This window comes from Brienomyrus brachyistius, chromosome 1 (assembly GCF_023856365.1).
Source record: "Brienomyrus brachyistius isolate T26 chromosome 1, BBRACH_0.4, whole genome shotgun sequence".
Taxonomy (NCBI): Eukaryota; Metazoa; Chordata; class Actinopteri; order Osteoglossiformes; family Mormyridae; genus Brienomyrus; species Brienomyrus brachyistius.
The window spans coordinates 56,666,768-56,686,636 of NC_064533.1; the positions used below are offsets into that span (position 1 = coordinate 56,666,768).

The window sequence follows — 19,869 nt, forward strand, 5'->3', positions numbered from 1 at the left end:
AAACTGCAGGAGCCTTCTTACAGGCATGATTTTTATGATCGCGCATTGCATTTGTTTGACTTTATTAGGCTAAAACTTTTGTTCTAACTCAGACTTTCAGTTTCATGATGCAGGCCCCAGGTGCTACACAGTTAATGGTCCCTGAGTGCACCACAGCTTTCGCTATAAAACAATCTCTCTACAGCCATATTTGGGGGCTGCCACAGGGGTGGCCAGAGGTTTCCAAGGAGGGATGTGGCCGCCCCTTGGAGGCGCCCTTGACATTAAGAGGTGGGGAGATACAGTATATTGTCACACTGGGCCTCCTGACCCTTTGGGCCAGTAAGGCCAGTGTCTCTCTCCGGTAGGCGATCACCTCTTTATGGTGTCTTTCATACTGCTCCATCAGGGCTGCCGGTTCCTCCCGGATGCCCCTCAGAACAGATATTTTTTCCACCTTCAGACCTGAGGAGCTCTTCACTACATTGGCAGCGAATGTTTCTGCACCAGTGGGCTTGAGTGCGTGGGGGGAAGGAGGGGCGTGTGGTGACAAGGAAGCAGGATGGTTGGGGTTTGGTGATCTACCAGACTGAAAGGTATTCTGGGGACTCAGGGGACAGTGTCGCCCTGATGTAGAGGGGCCTATAGGAGGGATGGCTGATGTAGAGGAGCCAGGTGTGGAGGTGCCACACATTGAGGAACCCTGGTGATCACACTACAGGGGGACAAATGTTGGTGGGCCAAGAGGAAGTGGCTGGGGAGTAGAAAGCACAGATGTCTGGGAGGTGGGTAGACTACAGAGATTTATGCACCCCGGGACTCCCTCAAGTGCTTCTGAGATCTAGGATGGCCAATACTCGGTCCTCCCCAGGAGTGAGAGAATGCAGACTGGTGCTCCCCCCAGCCCACCTCACCTGCTCCCTCCAGAGTGCTGCAACCATCCTTTTGGTGATGCTGACATCGTCCCTGCACTTCCTCCTCATACCCTCTGCCAGGCGGCAGCAGCCATGGCCCGCAGAATGTATCTTTTTTCTTTCATCTCCTGCTATATATTTTCCTGATATATATTTGTCTTTTGCAAAGTGCATCGTGGTATAGGAAACGTACCCCAGAGCAGGACTTCAGACTAAACCATTTTCGGGAAGGGTAGGTGTGCTTGGGGTGAAAAAACTTTACATTAACTGGTGAGATAGATTAATTTTATCTGTACTTTTTTGAATATGAAGAATTATATTATTTTGGGGGATATCTCCCTATTTTACTGCTGGAGGGAGCCCCTCCCCCCAAATTTATGCCTGACCCACAAACCCACACACTGTTCACAGATGAGAACAGCGCAGACCCTGCACGGTCATGTTTGGCAACTCCTTCCAATTTTATAGCCCAAACCAGGAGTAAAAGATGTCGAAAATCAGACCCTTCATAAACTTTTCTATCTTCAATGATACTCCATAATGCTGCTTAAAATGAAGCAATGCACGCACAAGTTAAAGCTCTTTTCGTTTTAATGAATGAGGAAAGAAATAGTTTTGGATAGTTGGATAGTTTTTTTTCCATGTGAGCATCCTCCTGCAGCCTTTAAATATGGAAAAGTGGCTGATGGATGGACTTCTGAGTGAAACTCATTACCCCAAATTTTCTTAAATTGGCTTATATATTTACAACATGGTGACTGCAACAATAATACACCTACGACTGTGGTGTTCTACCTAGAGCACCACTAGAGGGAGCTCACACATTCTATTGTACTTGCCACAGTAACAACAGTGATGTATAGGAACAGTTAGAAGCCGGTAATTTATATATAAAAAATGTAATTTCATTAATCTGAATGGGTGGGCCCAGCTGTCAATCCCACCCAGGCCTATCCATAGCTCCGCCTCTGTGTCAGTCCATCTCTTTGCAGTCCAAGTTGTACATCTACCAATCTGGACAGCAAATTTACAACCGTTCTGTTTCGGTGGTTATATTTAAGGAATGTCACATTAGTAAATTCACGCTTTACATGAACATCTGAAATGGGCAGAGACAAAATCTGCAGTACAGGCAGACCAATGTCTTTAAAACTCCTTTTTCCTTCAGCACCCTCATACTGCAAAACCTCAATCCAAAGTTCTCCATGTTGTTCATCTCTGTGAAACTGCAACAGGAGAGCTCTCTCCACTGGTTTTCTAATTCACCAAGGGAACAGGAAAGGCCCTCTTTTGGTAGGCTGCCTACTGCAGGTAATCTTACCCGGGGATGTAGCATCTCCAGCTTACTCAAGTGACTCTGGAAGTCGCATTTGATACTGTGTCCAGAAGCAGTCCATGCTGCGCTTAGGAATGACGTCTGTTTCAGTGTAGAATTGACTGTAAATTCCTAGCAAAAAAAACTGCCAGAAAAGTATTGCAAAATTGCTGTTAATCACTGTAAAACCCCCAGCTCCATGGGTGTCCCTACAGGTGGCTGCCCTTTGCTGCCAGGCTTGCTGTCACCTTCGTCTGTGCCCATGTGTCAAGTAGGGCAAAATGGGGTAGGTGAAAATAGAATTTCCCCAAGGGGAGTAACAAAGTACCTTCATTTCATTTAGAAAAGAATTCCAAAATGTCTTTTACAGGTTTTGTCGTATGTAAATTACAGCAATTGTCTTTTTTAAACAGAAAAATAACAATTAACTGTAATCTAGTTTAAAATGTTATCATGTATTCTATTCAAATTATTGAAGTTACCTGGCAACTGGAATTGGCAAATACTATTGATTCCAATGAAACATTTGAAACCACAAAATCACATGAAGAAAACGTACGCTGACCGTTACTGAAACGACCTGGTATCTGTTTCATACCTCACTTTACAACACACAGGACTTTTTTTTAACAATTTAAAGGCACAAGTTATTTTACGTCATGGCCAAGCCACCTTTGCTAGTTTAATGGCAGAAAAATAGTCAAAGCCAGGCGCCTGGTCCACAAGGGATGTACTCAGTCACTGCTGTGTTTATGGTTTAAACATGCTATAAACTAATTTTTTCTAACATTTTCTTTAAGAGCTAGGTGCACTTGCACCTTGGTGGATTGCTATTATATTTGTGGATTTGCCAGGTAGAAGAAAAGAATGCTTCTCTACAGAGATACAGAAACAAATCTGCTTGTACACAATGTGAAAGCGTTTGAGCAGACCATCTACAACAACAGCAGGATTCCACCAAAGTAGAGGTCTGCATTCCCGTAGAATCCATGGCAATTAAGTGCAGGGCAGGACAAACTTTCATTTTTGAATGCAGGAGCACAAGGGAAGTGACTGATATGCTCGCAGTAAAAAGAATGAAACAAGTGCTTTTTGTTATCAAACAATTATTTATTTGCATGAGTAAATAGAAAATTACACAACAAAGTATAGCACGATATCACAACATTACATTGTCTCAAAGCGCTTTAGAGCACCCCCACCCAAAGCCCCCAGTGAGTAAGCCATAGGCGACAGTGGCAAGGAAAAACTCCCTAGAAGGAAGAAACCTTGGGAGGCACCAGACTCAAAGGGGAAGCCCAAACCTCCAGGGGCCGGCAGGGAGAGTGAAAAACACACACATCAGATAACTGCAACAGGTATTCTTCTACATATCCTATACATATGCATGGTACAGTGGTTAGCACTGTTGCCTCACACCTCTGGGAACATTTATCCATTTTCTAAAACCGCTTCTCCTGTTCAGGGATGTGGGGATCAATTTGCCTTTTGGAACAGGCGGTCAGATGGATCCCAGAGGCTACAGGCACGAGGCAGGGAACAACCCAGGATGGGACACCAACCCATCACAGGGCAGGCTCACACACACAGATCATTCACACACACACACACACACACACACTCACCATTCATTCACACACCATTCATAAACACCATTCACACACCAGTCACTCACACAGCATTCACTCACACACACACCATTCATAAACACCATTCACACAGCATTCACTCACACACACCATTCATAAACACCAGACACACACCAGTCACTCACACACCATTCACTCCCCATTCACACACACATAGACCATTCACATACACCATATACTCACACACACCATTCACTCACACACGCCATTACCACTCACACTCACATGCCATTACCTCACACACACCATTCACACACCTGTCACTCACACACACCATTCACTCACACGCCATTACCTCACACACACCATTCAATCACCATTCTCATACACACACACACACCACTTACACACACCATTCACACCCATCATTACCAAACACACTCACATACCATTGACATATACCACATTCCCATTTGATGTGGACACCTTCACACTGCCTGCTTCTAGATTATTTATGTTCAGGTGTTCCACTAATAATTTGTCCACTTTAGTTCCAGCAATTTCCCAATTAAGAGCATTCAGCTGGAATTCACTGTCTACAACCTCTATCTCCACATCCATAATTTCCAATTCAAATTCTGAATTAAAACCCCTCTCTGCAGTCTCCTCCAATTTGACCTCTCCAATTTGTATTTCGACAATTTCAAATTTATCATTTACACCATCTAGCTCAAACTGGCAGAGGTCGACCACTACGGCTCCTATTTTCAGCCTGTCTTGGTGGTCATCTGCAGGCTTTATGGAGACTGTCCTTTCATTTAACAGAAAAACCTCTAACCCATGCATGTCTAACCCCTTATCCCTCCCAGGCTGGTTGATGGGTGGAGTTGCTGGGGAGCACTCTCCTTCTTCACCCCAGCAGATGATCTCATCCCACTTGTCCCAGGCTGCCCAATACACATCATCCGTCCAGCTAACTGCCTTGGCAATTGGCTTTCGGGTGTGTGACACGATGGAACGGTCAGCCTGGTCAGAGGGTGATTCTGCTGGGGAGCACAGCTCTTCCTCATCTTCCCAGTCAATCACTTCCATCCACTTGTCCCAAGTTGCCCAGTATCGATCGTTGCTCCAGCTGACAGCTTTTGCAATTCGTTTGTTTCTGAATGAGGAAAAACACACAAGCAATACAATAGAGCTGTCAGTCACTCCTGGCACATGGAATTCAGTTCTGCACTGACACCTTCGCAATGAACAACTGCATTATAGCATAGGAAACTAGTTAACTTTCACATACAATTTACATATAATCAAGAAAGAAGCCTGGAACAATTTTAAATTTTACTAAATGGCAATATACTGATTTTAGTCACCAAACAAACTTTTCAGGTCTTGCTTCACTACTTTTATCTGTGTTTGTTGCAATACATCTGCCCTCTCCTGGTCTGCTGGAATATCATTGCTGTAGGCAGCACCGAGCGCAACCACCCGCATCCTCTTCCGAATGCAACATGAAAGCGCGGGAAAGCGCACGTGCAAAAGTGAAATATCATCTAGACTTTGCGGCACAGGAAACTAGCCGACTTGCACATAAAATTTAAATATAACCAACACAGTAGCCCGCAACAATATTCACTTTATTTAAAAGCAATGAACTAATTTACTCACAAGCAAGCGCAATTATTTACTTAAGCGCAGTAAAGCGCACGCGGAAAAGCGAAATATCAACTACACTTTGCGCATAAAATTTAAATATAATTAACATTGTACCCCCGGAACAAAATCACTTTATTTAAAAGCAATATACTGACTTTACTCACCAAACATATTTTAATATACATGCAAATTTGACAGATACTAAATAAGAAAAATTATCCGATAAAATGGGAGCAGAAAAGCAACGTACCTCGTCATCTTGGTGCAGAAAACAAGTGAAGCTGCGTCTTTCAAACCGGCAGCGTCCCACGTGCCGAAGAGTCAAATGTAATCAAGCAACACGGCCCACACAATTAAATAATAACATCATAATAATTATAGCTCTTGTATAATTATTCTATATATTATTCTATAATTAGAGGAACAGACTTTTATAAGTTAACTTGTTCACCGAGAATAGTATACAACACCGTAAGCATATAACCCTTAAAGGATGATTAATTAAAATTCGCACATTCATCCTGCATAACATAAAACAATGACTTAAAGAGACTTAATATGAAATGAACGCTACTGTCCGAGGGCATTTATCTCCACAAATCGCTATGTAACATAATGTCTTAAATACTCTGATTTTCAGAATGACAGAATCTTAACATTTAAAACTTTGTTTTGCGATACCGATACGTAGTGATATTGGTATGTGGAACAACGTTATGTTACACACGCCTCCCACAATTCAAGAAGCTGTAGTTAGATTAAGAGCGTATTCACAATTTACCCGTTTGCCTTTTACCGTGACTGAGCACGATCCCCCACCCCAGCTGGTCTGCATTCCCCACATTGCAATTAACGATCCTGGCCTCAGCGCTTTTGTTACCGTGGGACTTTGTTATGTTGAAGAAAACATTAGAAGGGAACTTCTGTCGCACAACTGAATGAAATTTATGATTAATGCATGGCAGCATTCTCCAAGTACAGTGGGACGGACTCCCCAACGGACCGAGAGTGCTTGTGATGTAAAATACACTAAGATAATTCAGTTCCTTTAAAGAGCGGTTCTTTTAATACTCTGTATTATAATTTTCGTGTGCTGTCCCCTTAAAAAGCATATTACCAGTATTCCTTATTCAAATTGTCCCATTAAAAACTACAATCCCCAAACGTCAAATTGCATGCTTCTGCATGTCACCTACACTTCAGACTTCATCCTCAAAATCAAAGCAGTATTAACACAAGCGACATGTGCCATCACTTAAAGCCAATGTAACTTTTTTAAAATAAAGTCTGTTTCAACTGGATTTTTACCTAAGTAAAACAACCATTTTATGTTCTATTTATCTTAAAACTACTGAAACAAATAATTGGCTACAATGCAGTTCCGCTGTTTTGTTTGGCACCGTAAATTATGTCCTGCATTCTGTGGAAAAAAATGAAGGCTGAGGAATGTTACGTAACACAGTTAAAATGCAAAAGTTCTCTCTGGTGTAATTCACTGCATAAAACCATGGTCTTAAGTGTGGTGTCTTCTTCTTAACACTCCCTGACTTTTGTATCCGTGACCATGAGATAGGGTGGGCTGCTTTTCTTCCTTCATTTTACTAGTGTTCCTCCCTTTCCTCCCAGCCTTGGCTGGTGGTTCAGGCAGCATCACCTTCTTTTAATGGACCCAGGTGTCATTTATTTTGAAGTGCAGAAAATGTTCTAGCAGAGGTCTTAGACAATTTCTGAATTACACAGAACTCTGACTTCTTCTGAAGCTGTGAGAAATTGTTCATCTGTAATTGTTGCATTGATATTTGTTGATGTGTGTGTGCCCTCCTTGAGCAGTAAAGGGGAGATCACATGCAGAGCTGATTTTCTGTAGTTTCTTAGTCTAAATAAAAATAAAATATTCTCTTCATATAGTCTGGAAGAGCCAATTAGTTATTTCTAGAAAAATAAATAGAGCCAATGAAGGAACCAGATGTCACAGTAACACAGGTCACTGTCTGTGGTGCTGGGTGTTGGGCTGGCGCTGAAGAAATAGGATAACTGGCCAAAGTGTCCGTGTGCCTCCACTGATTACAGGACATTAGTTAACAGTAATTAGCAATCACTTATAGTTCTCATTTATAATGATGTAAAATTATAAATATATATATATATCCATCCATCCATCCATCCATTTTCCAAACTGCTTATCCTACTGGGTCGCGGGGGTTCCTGAGCCTATCCCAGTTCCCAATGGGCACGAGGCAGGGAACAACCTAGGATGGGGGGCCAGCCCATCGCAGGTCACACTCACATACCATTCACTCTCACATGCACACCTATGGGCAATTTAGTAACTCCAATTAGCCTCAGCATGTTTTTGATTGTGGGGGTACACCGGAGTACCCGGAGGAAACCCCACGAGGACACGGGGAGAACATGCAAACTCCACACACATGTAATCCAGGCAGAGACTCGAACCTGGGTCCCAGAGGTGTGAGGCAACAGTGTTAACCACTGCACCACCATATATATATATATGTAAATATATATATATATATATATATATATATATTATGGACAAAATATAATCGTGATTTAATGTATCCCTTCTGCTCTTAAAAAAGCGCAATATGTCTGAATGACGAATATGTCTATTACGTTTTAATAATCTTGTTAATATTTGTTTACCTTTTTTTCTGTAATCACTCTATGTTAAAGCAATTTTTAAATCTAGCTGTGAAATTGATGATGCTGTTGTTATTCTGACTGTCTGAACATAAGTGAGGGGATGGATGCACTATTCTATGGAGGCCTCTGAAGAGAATAAATTATCCCAATATTATATTGGGAGAGATGATTAAATCAGAGCTAGATAAGATTTTAACAACTCTGAGCTATTAGTTAAGTTCTTCCCAAATGAGTTTGATGGGCCGAAAGGCCTCCTCTAATTTGTAAATTTCTTATGTTCTAAGACATACAGTACTGTGTGAAAGTCTTAGGCAGTCCAAAGAAATGTTTAAAGCTGTTTATCTGGGTAGCAAGTGTACTTTGACTTAGAATAAATGACACAATTTAACATTAGAACATGTGCAAATTAAGAGTAACACAATAAAAACTAGTAATAACTTCTTCTGTTTTCTAAAGCGTTACTGATATCTAGTTGGATGGCTAGATGAACACCGCTTCAGTTCCCAAACTTCTCCCCAGCGGCACCTCAGCCGTTCCATGATTTTGTTAAATTTCACCAACAGCTCAATTAAATAATTAATTATACTGGTTTAAAAAGTCAGTGACAGATTGACTAGCTGTACTGTATGAGGTGTGCTAGTGGCCAAGTCAAAAAATACATGGCTGCACTGGATGGTCGTTACAAATACTAGGATGATTTTAGCAGAGGTTCTGAAATGGCTAAGCTGACACACTTTGACAGGCATAATGTAGCTGAAGTTCAGCCTGTAGCTGAAGACCCTGCCCCACTGCAGAAGTTCAAGGGAATTCTGCTTTTCCTTCTCCATCACTTCCTGGATGGCCTCTTTCGAAGACCTCTTCATGCGCACCCTAGCCAGATGCACTGAGAGGCTTGGCTGTGTCTTCTTGCACACGGGGCAGAGCAGGAAATGCCTGCTCGAAGCACTGGGGATAAAATAAAATTTAAAAAAGTCATAAATAAAGATTAGATTTGATTCATTACTTTTAGTTGAATAAAGAAACAGTCCAGTCATCATCAACACTGTTCGTTTCACAGTGGTTTGGATAAATAACATTTGCATATCCTGATGGCTCCTAGACTGAGTAAAGTACATAATCACAGCTATTGAAACATGTTAACTAATTACTTACATTTATATTAAAATAAAATTTAATTAATTAAATTAAACTTAAGCTGCTTCAAAATATTATTTTAGGTTTGTAATGTACATAATCATAGCTATTGAAACATGTTGACTAATTACTTACATTTATATTAAAATAAAATTTAATTAATTAAATTAAACTTAAGTTGCTTCAAAATATTGTTTTAGTTTTGTAATGGATGCAATTTAAGTTTTAACAATAGCAGTCAGTGGTCAGAGACTTTTGCACAGTGTCAGTAAAGTAGAACAAGTTTATCCACAATTTCTACAGATTCTAATGAAATGAACAGTCCATTATTGGGATGGCTGAGGTCCTTCACGATCTTCTTGGCCTTGGTCCAGCACCGCCTGCTGTAGATTGAGTGCAGGTCAGGGAGCTCGGTGCAGATGGTGCGCTCAGCTGATCGCACAACCCTCTGTAGAGCTCGTCTGTCCTGCATGGTGCTGTTCCCGAACCAGGTTTCCTCCCAGAGTACGTGCAGATCAGTTGCATTGGGGAGTCCATACTGTGATGCTGAGTGAGTGTAGTAGGAGTTTGAGAGATGAAACTCCTGATGATTTACTCCCTCGGCTAACTAACCAGAACAGGATCATACCAATACCAAAATTATAAGTTTATAAATGTTTTTCACTACCCTGATTCATTCAGTTATTTCTGTTTGTTAATTCCACCCCCCAAGCAAATACATAAACAAACAAACAAACAAATATTGAGGGGGGATGTGTCAGAGGTGATAGAATCAGTGGATGAATCTAAAAAAAAAAGTCATGATTTTTTTCTCTCCAAAACATAATGCACAAAAGTTAGGTAAGACATTGACATGTTATGACAGTAGCATGATGCAGAGGAACAAACAGAAGGAAATATCAAACTAAACCTGAGTCAACTAGGACTAATTACACTAAATTAAGTGGAACACACAAAATACCTAAAACCACTTAATAAACAAACAACAAATATTGCATTAGATAAACTATACTGATGCCTGAGAGAAGTTGTTGTGCAAGCTGCAGCAAGTACGTAAGGCACAGGTGCAGAGACACTACATATAGTGCAAACTAATTTAAAAGTATACAGTACACACAATGATTCCTGAAAAATCAAAATACCGTGGAATACTAATGAAATACTTATCAGGATGATGATGATGATGATGATGATGATGATGATGATAGAAATAATAAAGAATTAGTTTAAGGTATTATGCAATTGACATGTACAATTAAAAAAGAAATTGCACCAGACATTTCCTGTGGCAAAGAAGGGTTGCTTTGTGGCATGTCGCCGACAGGATGTCATGGGCAGGAGGGTAGGCAGGCAGGGCAGCACAGGCAGAAGGGCTGGCGGGCAGCCAGAACTGTTTTGCCACTGCAGTTTGTTTTACAGTTTCATCTGCATTTGTTTCCCCAAGGTATAACAGCAGCTAATTTATGAACATGCTGCTTTTCAGAAAAGAAGTTTAATTTCCAGGAGCATGACCAGTGCACACATTTAGTGTTGACGGTTCTTTGTAAAATGGATGTCCTGTACTTTTATTGATCTGTCCGTCCGTCCATCCATCCATCCATCCATCCATTTTCTAACTACTTCTGATGAAGTTCCGGGTTATGGCGAATTGAACGTCTGACTCCGGTCAGCTGAGCAAAGTTGGTAACCTTGGTATTGTGTGTAGGAGATTCGGTATAACTATAATTTCGTTCTCCATTTACATGCCGGAAGTGTCTTTAAGTGTTATGTAGTTTTGCCTGAAACGCAAAAATAAAAGAAAGCAATTAGAGCTAACCAGTTGCTGCTGTAGTGATTGAAGAACTTTTGTCGGAAGTTGGATTCGAACCCACGCCTTACTTCGGAGAACAGAATACACCTTACTTCGGAAGGCTGTTTACGTTGAGTCGGGCGAATGAGACCACTCGGCCATGGGGCAGTTTCCAGTTAAGGCTGGCTCGCTGCGAAGAGTGGGTGAGTCCTAGTGTGCGTTAGAGCGGGGTAGCGATTTCAGTCAGAAATTTCAGGGTAATAGCGGCGAAAAAAATGGATCATATTGCCAATGTTGCTCAGAATCGCAGTAGCCTTCCGATGGTATGCGGTGCGTTGCGGTAGATTACTGTGACAAGAAAGCAAACTTTCATTATTACCATTCTGTTTATATTAAATTACGATCTTCCATATTAATCAAGGGATTGTAAAACTGAGAATATTTCAGCTCCAGTAGTTTATATTAAAGTTGCCCGAGTCACAACATGGTCTTTAAATGGCAAAGACAGACATAAATCAAATGTATATGAGCAGCAACATAACTTAGCATCCGGACCCCCCGCGACCCAATAGGATAAGCGGTTTGGAAAATGGATGGATGGATGGAAATGTGATGTGGTGGCGAAGTCGTGCAGAAGTTTTACAACTGCACTATCGATTTATCACTTTATTTAGAAATATAAATTCAGTTCTTATCATTTTTAAAAGTTACTTTCTTTCACATTTGAATTTCAAGGTGTCCCTCACAGTGACACTGAAGGGCGGGGCTACGGGGGGCGGAGGTGGGGGACGCGGTCAGAATGGTATGTTAACACTTTGGCTCCTCAAATTTCACCATCCTATGATTCTGCTGCGCGTCCTCGTGACCCAATTTTAATAGTTTTATTAATATATTTTTTTTAAATTTGCGAATACAAAAAATGTCGTCTTTACTGCAAAAAGTCATCCCTTATGTGTAATGTAATGCTTTTTTTTTACCACTAGATGTCGACATAGACCGTGGAAAGCCGGTCAAAGTAAGTGCGACACTTAGCGGCAATTACAATATTTATTGTTAAATCAATGTAAAAAAAAATTAAATGTAATGACTTGTACTTTTTTATGAATTTGGATCTCTTTAGAGCAAACATATTCAAATGGTTTGCTTTTATAACGCTCCAAGTAACTGCGCAAGCCCCTCAAAGTGCTTTATGCCTCTCGCTTCCCATTCATTTCAATGGGCTTTCCCGACATTTGGGTAATTGTTTATTCCAAAGCCTCGAAAACACTCTGAACTGCAATTTGTCATGCAAAATGCATAATTTGTTGTATAAAATATGCTGACTTCTAAAAAACAATTTATTAAAAGAAAATAAAAAGGGCATGCCATTATATATTTGGTTGCTTTTTGCCACCGTTTGACCGTTTTCTGCTCAGTAACTGTGCCTGGTCCTTCCCTGCTGTAAAGCTATTTTTAGTACCTCTTGCTAGCTCACCATTTGGTCACTGACAAAAGATAAAAGAAGCCGACCACCCAGACAGGCAGGCGCCCAGAGTAATTACTGCCATAAAGCTATCACGTGTACGGGGAATGCAAAGAACGAAACTAAATGGATACAAACACCCCAGCCCATTTCAAAACAAAAACATTTCGCTGCTATTTTGCAACATTCTGGATATTTCAGAGCACAATGTTTACCTTCTATGTAAAGAGCTAAATCCCAGATGAAAAGCAAAGTCGCAAAATATTCCTGCATGAGCGCCGAAACCCCCTCCCCCGTTGTTCCCCCCAGTTCAGGAGTGGACGCTTCTGCTCAGAAGCTGCAAGGCTTTTGGCACAGCAGCAGTCGAGCCCAGAGGACCCCCCCGCGGGAGTGAATGCGTCTTTTCCGGTGCTACATTGCTTTTGCACGGTGAGAGCGTTTGGAAAGGCCCAGCTCGGCGAAAGCGGCAGCCGATCTCTTTACGGACCCGCCCCCGCTGGAGTGAGAGAGTCTTCCACGGTGCTGCAAGGGTTTTGCACGGTGCTAGCGTTTGGAGAGGCCCAGCTCGGCGAAATACTAGGTAAGTTGAATCCTAGGTCCTTAGGACTCTGAGCGTATTCACAGTGGGCTGTCTTTTCGGAGCCTGCTTTTTATTACAAGTTTAGCTGTTTATTACTAGCTATCATTCTTTCATACCTTTAGCCCCATCCCTTCTGCATTGCCATAGCGCTTTGGTTTCATATCTGATTAGTATTTAGTTGTTTTTTTTTTCATGGTAGTTGAATGCAGGCTCCGCTCCTAATCCCATTAAATTTGAATACTGGGTCATTAGGACCCAAAGAGAATCACGGGCGCCATTTTGATGACGTAAACTTTTTTTTTTTTTTCGCCATTTTGGTATCCTGCCGTCCTGAGATATGCCCCGAAACACACAAAGTCAGCGCGCTGCAACTGAATCCCAACATGTTTAAAAAAAAATGCTTCTAAACCGCAAATTAAACTGGGTGACGAGGACCCTGTAAGGTGCCAAAGGAGAGGAGACCTGCACATGTAAAGTCACTCTACCTCTGCTTCCAGCGAGACAAGAGCTCCAGATTCTGTTGAAGATTTCATCTTTTGTTGAACAACTTCTCAAGAATGGCTTCCAAGTTGTAAGTTATGATCAATTTATTATTTCATTTGAATCTGTAGAAATTGTGGATAAACTTGTTCTACTTTACTGACACTGTGCAAAAGTCTCTGACCACTGACTGCTATTGTTAAAACTTAAATTGCATCAATTACAAAACTAAAACAATATTTTGAAGCAACTTAAGTTTAATTTAATTAATTAAATTAATTAAAGGCGATTGGCTCAGCTGAGCAGTGCATCAGACAAGCCTCCAACATCCAGTCTCTGTTGAACAGGGTTGTGAAAGCAGATGTAGGTTTTCAGGATATATTTAATCTTTGTGATCACATTGCTGAAACTCAAGATGGCATTGGCAACCATCGCTTCAATTTAATTTCACTTGTCTTGCTTTCACAAGTTGAGAGAAGACCATGTGGCAAAAGTACATACTCTCCAACTACAGACCAGCAGTTTGAGGAAGAAACTGTGTAAAATAGTACTGTTATAAGGATACTAAATACTAGACACAGAGCCTCTGTCTTCCCACCCCCACGTCACAGGAAAGACACAGCTTCTGTACTGACACCAGTATATATTGCAGTTCATTGGCTATAGTTCTTGACAAATATATACAAGATGCCTGTGTGTATAGACCTGCCCTGTCTATAGTTATTTTTCCAAAAAGGAGGTAACTGGATGTTCATCTTTCATATTACTGTAAATGTAAAAAAAATAATAAAGTATTTTCCTTGTCTGGAAAATGTATTGTGTACAGTTCATTGTCTATAGTTCTCTACAAGTCTATACAAATGCCCGTTGCTTTGGATAAAGGCGTCTGCTAAATGCTTAAATGCAGTAACGGTCCTAGCTGATGAGGCGCCCTAGGCGAGCATCAGCGCCGGCACCCCCCCCCCCCCCAGGTGTAGGGAAACTATAGCGGAACTAATGTTGCGTTTGGGTTTAGGTCTGGTCAGTTTTGCTGGTAACATTTTCGTTTTGCTCAGTTATAAGTGCAGCATTTGTTATGCGGCTGAGAAAGTGTTTTAAGTTATAACGTCAATATTCATGGATATTGGAGTTATTGTATGAGCTGCAGTCATAAGTTAATGGCGTGAGCAAGCTGTAGCCTATTTAGGTTTGTGTTTGGTTATTTTTAGGAAAATGCCTGTGTTTTTACTGATTCATTTTTTGATGTATGTGCTTTATTTTATCTAGTTCTCACGGCATGCTCGACCGGATAGATATGTGAATAAATGCCCGTGATCAGAGATCAACTTGTGTTCGTTATTGAGGGAGGTTACAAGGGGGGCGGCTCATAGGAAAGTTACGTATCATCATCATCATCATCATCATTATTATTATTATTACTTAATAGGCTTTGCTAAGCAGGTAAATTCATGTGGGCTTGTTTTCATATTAAGACGCATTAATACCAACTAGCTTTAAGAATAGTGGAATGTTACACTTTTTTCTTCCTCCGTTTGTGGCACCCCCTGGATGAATGGCGCCCTTAGCATTTGCCTATATTGCCAATGCCACGGGCCGGCCTGCATAAATGCATGAGTGGTAACGCAATGGGGCTTATCATGGAGATTACCAGGGTCTTTCAGCTAACATTGCTGGCCTTTTTTGTTGTGTTTTGTATTTGCATTGTTCTGCATGTAGTAGGAGAGTAGTGTATGTTTATTTCGAATGGAAGAATGAAAAAATACCTATATGTGCATTACATTTTGAACATAAAAGTAGGCTGTGTTAAGAAAACCCGCTTCTCTGTCGATTTACTCGTGGCTCGGTCGTAAATACATGTCTGACATTTATAATGAACCAAGACAATAAAAATCGCTTCTCAAATTTGCCCATTTATGGTTCTTTATTTCTGAATGCCAGCTTGTCCCTGATAGACGTTCATTCATTTAAAAGGAGCTCTACCCCGTCCCAAGATGGCGGCTCTGTTGACGCATTCGCTCCCATAGACGGCTGTATTCAACGCGACAACCAGTGCTGCTGCCTTCTGCAGGTTGGCGAAGATGCGAAGGGAAACCGAGCATCAGATGAAGGTCCACTTGTTCTACCAGCAGCTCCTGAGGTATGGTGCTACTGTAGAGTAGCTGTTAGCCATCCATCACTCTCCATGTGCTCATCTACATCTCCATCCACTTCAGCGAATCTGTGTGGGGGCCACTGGACCTGCTCAGTCTGGTGGCAGCAAGCGTCTCGAACCCATCTGACACAATCTTCTGGAAGGCAGCCCTCTTGTTGCCAAGTGATCATGAAAGAGATGCCAGTGTTGCTAACCAGTAAGTGGGGGAACTGGGTGTCGTTCGGGGAGGGATTGGGTGTTAGTTGGGTTTAGAGGTCCTGGAGCTTACATTTGTGCCCCCCTCCCATCTCTGATGCAGGATTTTGACAGAATGGCTGGAGTCCAAATTCGGTAACTCGGAGAAGCAAGAACACAGGGAGATGGTCCCCAACGGACACATGCAAACCTTGAGCATCAGCAGCGGCCTGCGGAGCGTGGGGGAGCGCATGCACACAGTGCACGTGTGTGTGAAGGTGTGGCAGATAGGGGGGAACTTGCCGATGAATATCGACAGGCTTCATGCCCCTGTGTTGCATGTTCTGTCATTAATGTTAGTCTAGCATAGCTTAACATAGCCTAGCATAGTCTGGCACTATGTGATATTAGCAGGTCCTGTGGTAACACAGATGTTTGCGAAGGGTGCAAGTGCAGGAAGTGAGGCCATGTTTCTCACTGTGGGTCAGGTGGCCCGCGGGCCCCTCAGCGAGGAAGGCCAGTTGGCATTGGAGAAGCGGAAGGGGCTGATGGGCATGGGCGCCCTGCTGATGCTGCTGCCCTCGGCAGTCAGTCCCGGGGCTGATGAGGAAGACGGGGACATCTTCCTGTTATCCGCCCTGCTGCAACTCTGGCAGATCCAGCAGGCTAATGCCTGGCCACAGGCCCTTCCTCTGGTGGTGGTGGTCCCAGGGCAGGCTGGGCACAGGGCCAGCGATGAACGGCTAGAGGAAGGTGTGACACTAACCGTGTCTATGACAACAGGTGTCGCGTGGGATTCGCTTACTTTACTTATAGCATTTCTCTTGAGGCTATGTTTACGTATGCAGAGCTAATACAGTTGGTTTGTTCCTCCTGTCTGACCATCGGTTTCCTTTCCCTGTAAGACCTGATGCTTCAGACACTCATTGAGGAAGGTTTGATTTCAGAGTACATGTTCGTCCATATCCCCGAGACCACGAACGAACCCCAAGGATCCGAGCAGGTGAGTGTGCATGTTGTCGCTGGCCTCGGTAAGATTGAACCATCCCATTGACCATCACCCCCGTCTCCCCGCAGATCCGCCATGCCGTCAGGTGGCTCGCTGCCCGCTCCACGGCACCAGCCCGGCTCGTCTCGCAGACGTTGGTGCAGGTTGTGGAGGCCGGGCTCTGCCGCGAGTTTGCTGGTAGGCTTCACCGTGATCGGAGGGACCGTGACATGGCGGGACTGCCCTCCCAGGGCCCTGCACCCGTCATCGGCCTCTACAACACTGTCCTGGCTTTCTTGGCTGGCCTTGTGTCGTCCCCGAGTCTGGCTGGCCTCTCCTGGCCCGTGGCAGAGTTCTCGGTGCCAGGGGGTGGTGACTGCCTACCACATCTGCTCTGGAACTCGGCTGAGCACCTGGAGTGGCTCCAGGGGGCAGTCCTGAGCCTGCGGCTGCCCGACTGGCCGCTGCCAGCCGTGGGGGGTATGTCCATGCCTCAGATTCGGAATTCGGATTTCTTGCTAAGTGGCTGCTTCTTAGTCTGTTTCCTTAAATTTCTGCTGCTGCCACCGCTCCCCCCACCCAGCTCCTTGGAGCCAGCTGGTTGCCTCCATCTTCCAGTACGTATCTCAAATCCCATGGTCCCGCCACAGCCAGCCACTCCTTATGTCCCAGTTGGAGAACCTTTTGGAGAGGCTGCGTCAGGACTGTGTGGGCCGAGGTGGGGGGCCGGACAAGGAGCCCACTTTCTGGGAGGTGCCCTGGGACGAAATTGTCATGCTCTGTGTAGAGCACCAACTCCGGGACTGGAACCCTCCTGGGTGCCCCGTGAGTGAAGGTGAGGGGGGTGGGGTGGGTCTGACGTTTGGGGGGGCCTACTGGGGATGCCATGCAGGTGTGAACCTATCCCACCATCTTCAGATGTCATCAGTGACGACGGAGAAATCTCGGTGTATTTCCTGAGCGATGGGCTGCAGGGCTTCATACCGCCGTCCTGCTGGGTGGATGCCGTAAAGCAGACGCACAGGGACAAGCAGCAGGGGAAGGCAGGGTAAGAGCCAGCCAGCCATGTAAATCTAACACATTCCAGATAGACTGTTAACAGTGACCTGCAGATTTAATGAATATTATTTACTATTAAATGGAAGAAGAGGGAAAGCCATCAGCTTCCAGTCTTGCTCATATCCCCAAGAGTGGTGTACAATACTGGCTTCTTATCCAAAGTCTCTGCCATTGCAGGTGTCACCAGAGCATGTGGCCTCATCCTCGACTGGCCAGGCCACGTCTTCAACAGAAGCTGTTTCACAGCATGGTTGAGGACCCTGAGTCCGGATCCGGTGTTGCCCCTGTTTTGGATGCTGCCTCCAGCCCCCAGGACCTCCTGGCTCGCATTGAGGAGGAGAAAGAACAGAGCCGCAGGTCTGACAGAGAACAGACATGCTACACACGTGTACTCTCTCATGTGAGTTGTGGCATAAACATTGAGCCATTTCCTGTTTGACTTGGATCTGCAGGTTCGAGGACCAGCTGCGTACCTGGCTTGACGTCGAGTCCCTGGGCCCTTCCTCTTCCTCCTCACCACTTTTCTTGCCTTCTTCGTTACTGTCTGTACCGGAGATCGTAGTGCCCTCCCCAAAGATGGCTGCCCCACCTGCACTTGCCCTGGTATTGACCCTGTGCCTACACAGGTGCTCACATTTTAAGACCCCAAGTACCCTGTGCTCATCAGTTGAGACTGTTTCTGTGCCCATTTTTGTAGCAGAAGGAGCGCAGTGTCCGCAGTGACCAGGCCAGGGGAGCTGCCAGTTTGTATATTTCCGCAGATGTGACACAGGCGCGGATATAATCTCCCAGGCCGAAGGACGCCGAAATCTACCGCGCTGTAAGAACTCTGTTTCGACTTTTGAAGGCCGTATTTTTGGGCTTTTTACACAATGAATCCGTCTGGGCTTTTCGGCAGAACACAAGGCGGAGCGTTTCAGTCTCCGCGCGCCCCGACCTCGGGGCTCTTTTCCTTCGGCCAGCAGAACGCCCCTTTCGTGCAGCCGCCTGCCCTCGGCCAGGGCACCGGCCAGACCTCGCTCTTCAGTACATCGTCTGCCTTCGGCCAGACCGGATCCCTTTTCGGGCAGCCTGGCGGGACGGCGTCTGGACAGGCCCCGACCTTCGGCATGCCCGGTTCTGGGAGTCAGACCCCGTCGTTTGTACAGAGCGACACCAGGTTCGGCCCGCCGCCCTCCTTCGGGCAGCCGGCCGGGGTCGGTCAGAGCTCTGTCTTTAACCAGAACTCGGCTTTTCCCCAGACCTCTGCCTTCGGACAGACCGGCGGATTTGCTCAGCACACACCCGGCTTCGGCGGCTCTAACGCTATCTCCGCCTCCTCTGTTCCCCCCTCCTCGGGGTCTAGTCAACCACTGAGATTCGGACAGTTGTCCACAGGGTCTTCTTCGGTATTCTCCCCTGGAAGCGTTCAGGGCCGCGGATTTAGCACCTCAGAGTTCAGCTTCAAGCCGTCAGACGCAGCTGTGTTCAAACCTATTTATAGCGCCAGTCCTGAACCGGCTGTGTCCCAGGCTGTGTCCGAGTCTTTTGGTTCCAGCCCATCCAGCACCACCGCTACCAGTATGGACAGCAGTGGGCCTGCTCCTGCTGCCTCTGAGTTCCTTTCTGGAGCATTAGGTTTTAGCTTCTCACAGCCCATCGCAGTGTCCAGCAGCATCCTCCCCACCAAAGATGCACATCCCAGCACCACCCAGGAGTTCAGCTTCTCGAAACCAGCAGCACCCTCCGTTGGTGCTGGCAGTGGCCTGGGTGGGGGGACCTCCCAGGCCGCCTCTGTCTCCAGGTACTCTGCCTCTAGCCTCCATGAGCCCCGGCCACTGTTTGGTGCTGTCAGCTTTGGTCCGCTAAAACCCAAGACTGACGCTGGGGTTGTGTCTGGTGAGGTCCGTGGGGGGGGGCGGTGAGGGGGAGAATGCAGGGGAGGCAGCGGCTAAGGG

The 19,869-nt window shown here is 44.7% G+C and overlaps 2 protein-coding genes across 5 annotated transcripts in view; one reads left to right on the plus strand and one right to left on the minus strand.

The window, feature by feature from the left end:
* The window catches only part of LOC125747713 (uncharacterized), a 120,460-nt gene extending 114,356 nt beyond the window's left edge, over nt 1-6,104 (minus strand). The window contains exons 1-3 of one of the 4 annotated variants that reach the window (XR_007399378.1): nt 5,701-6,104; nt 4,162-4,956; nt 3,378-4,114 (exon numbers count right to left, since the gene is read on the minus strand). Coding sequence is in view for 1 of the 4 variants with exons in the window: in XM_049023204.1 (XP_048879161.1) it covers nt 4,239-4,956; nt 5,701-5,708 (726 nt within the window). In the remaining 3 variants the exon portion in view is untranslated. Of the gene's footprint in view, nt 1-3,377; nt 4,957-5,700 lie in introns of those variants that run through there. The other 3 variants (XR_007399375.1, XR_007399381.1, XM_049023204.1) reach the window with 3 other exon arrangements.
* A 10,472-nt stretch (nt 6,105-16,576) lies between these two features.
* Nucleotides 16,577-19,214, plus strand: LOC125746515 (germinal-center associated nuclear protein-like). The gene is made up of 8 exons (XM_049020606.1): nt 16,577-16,638; nt 16,791-16,888; nt 16,963-17,353; nt 17,457-17,708; nt 17,792-17,921; nt 18,110-18,289; nt 18,385-18,535; nt 18,630-19,214. Exons 2-8 carry the CDS (start codon nt 16,796-16,798, stop codon nt 18,714-18,716), a joined length of 1,284 nt encoding a protein of 427 aa, XP_048876563.1. The 5' UTR covers nt 16,577-16,638; nt 16,791-16,795; the 3' UTR covers nt 18,717-19,214.
* The last annotated feature ends 655 nt before the right edge of the window (nt 19,215-19,869 follow it).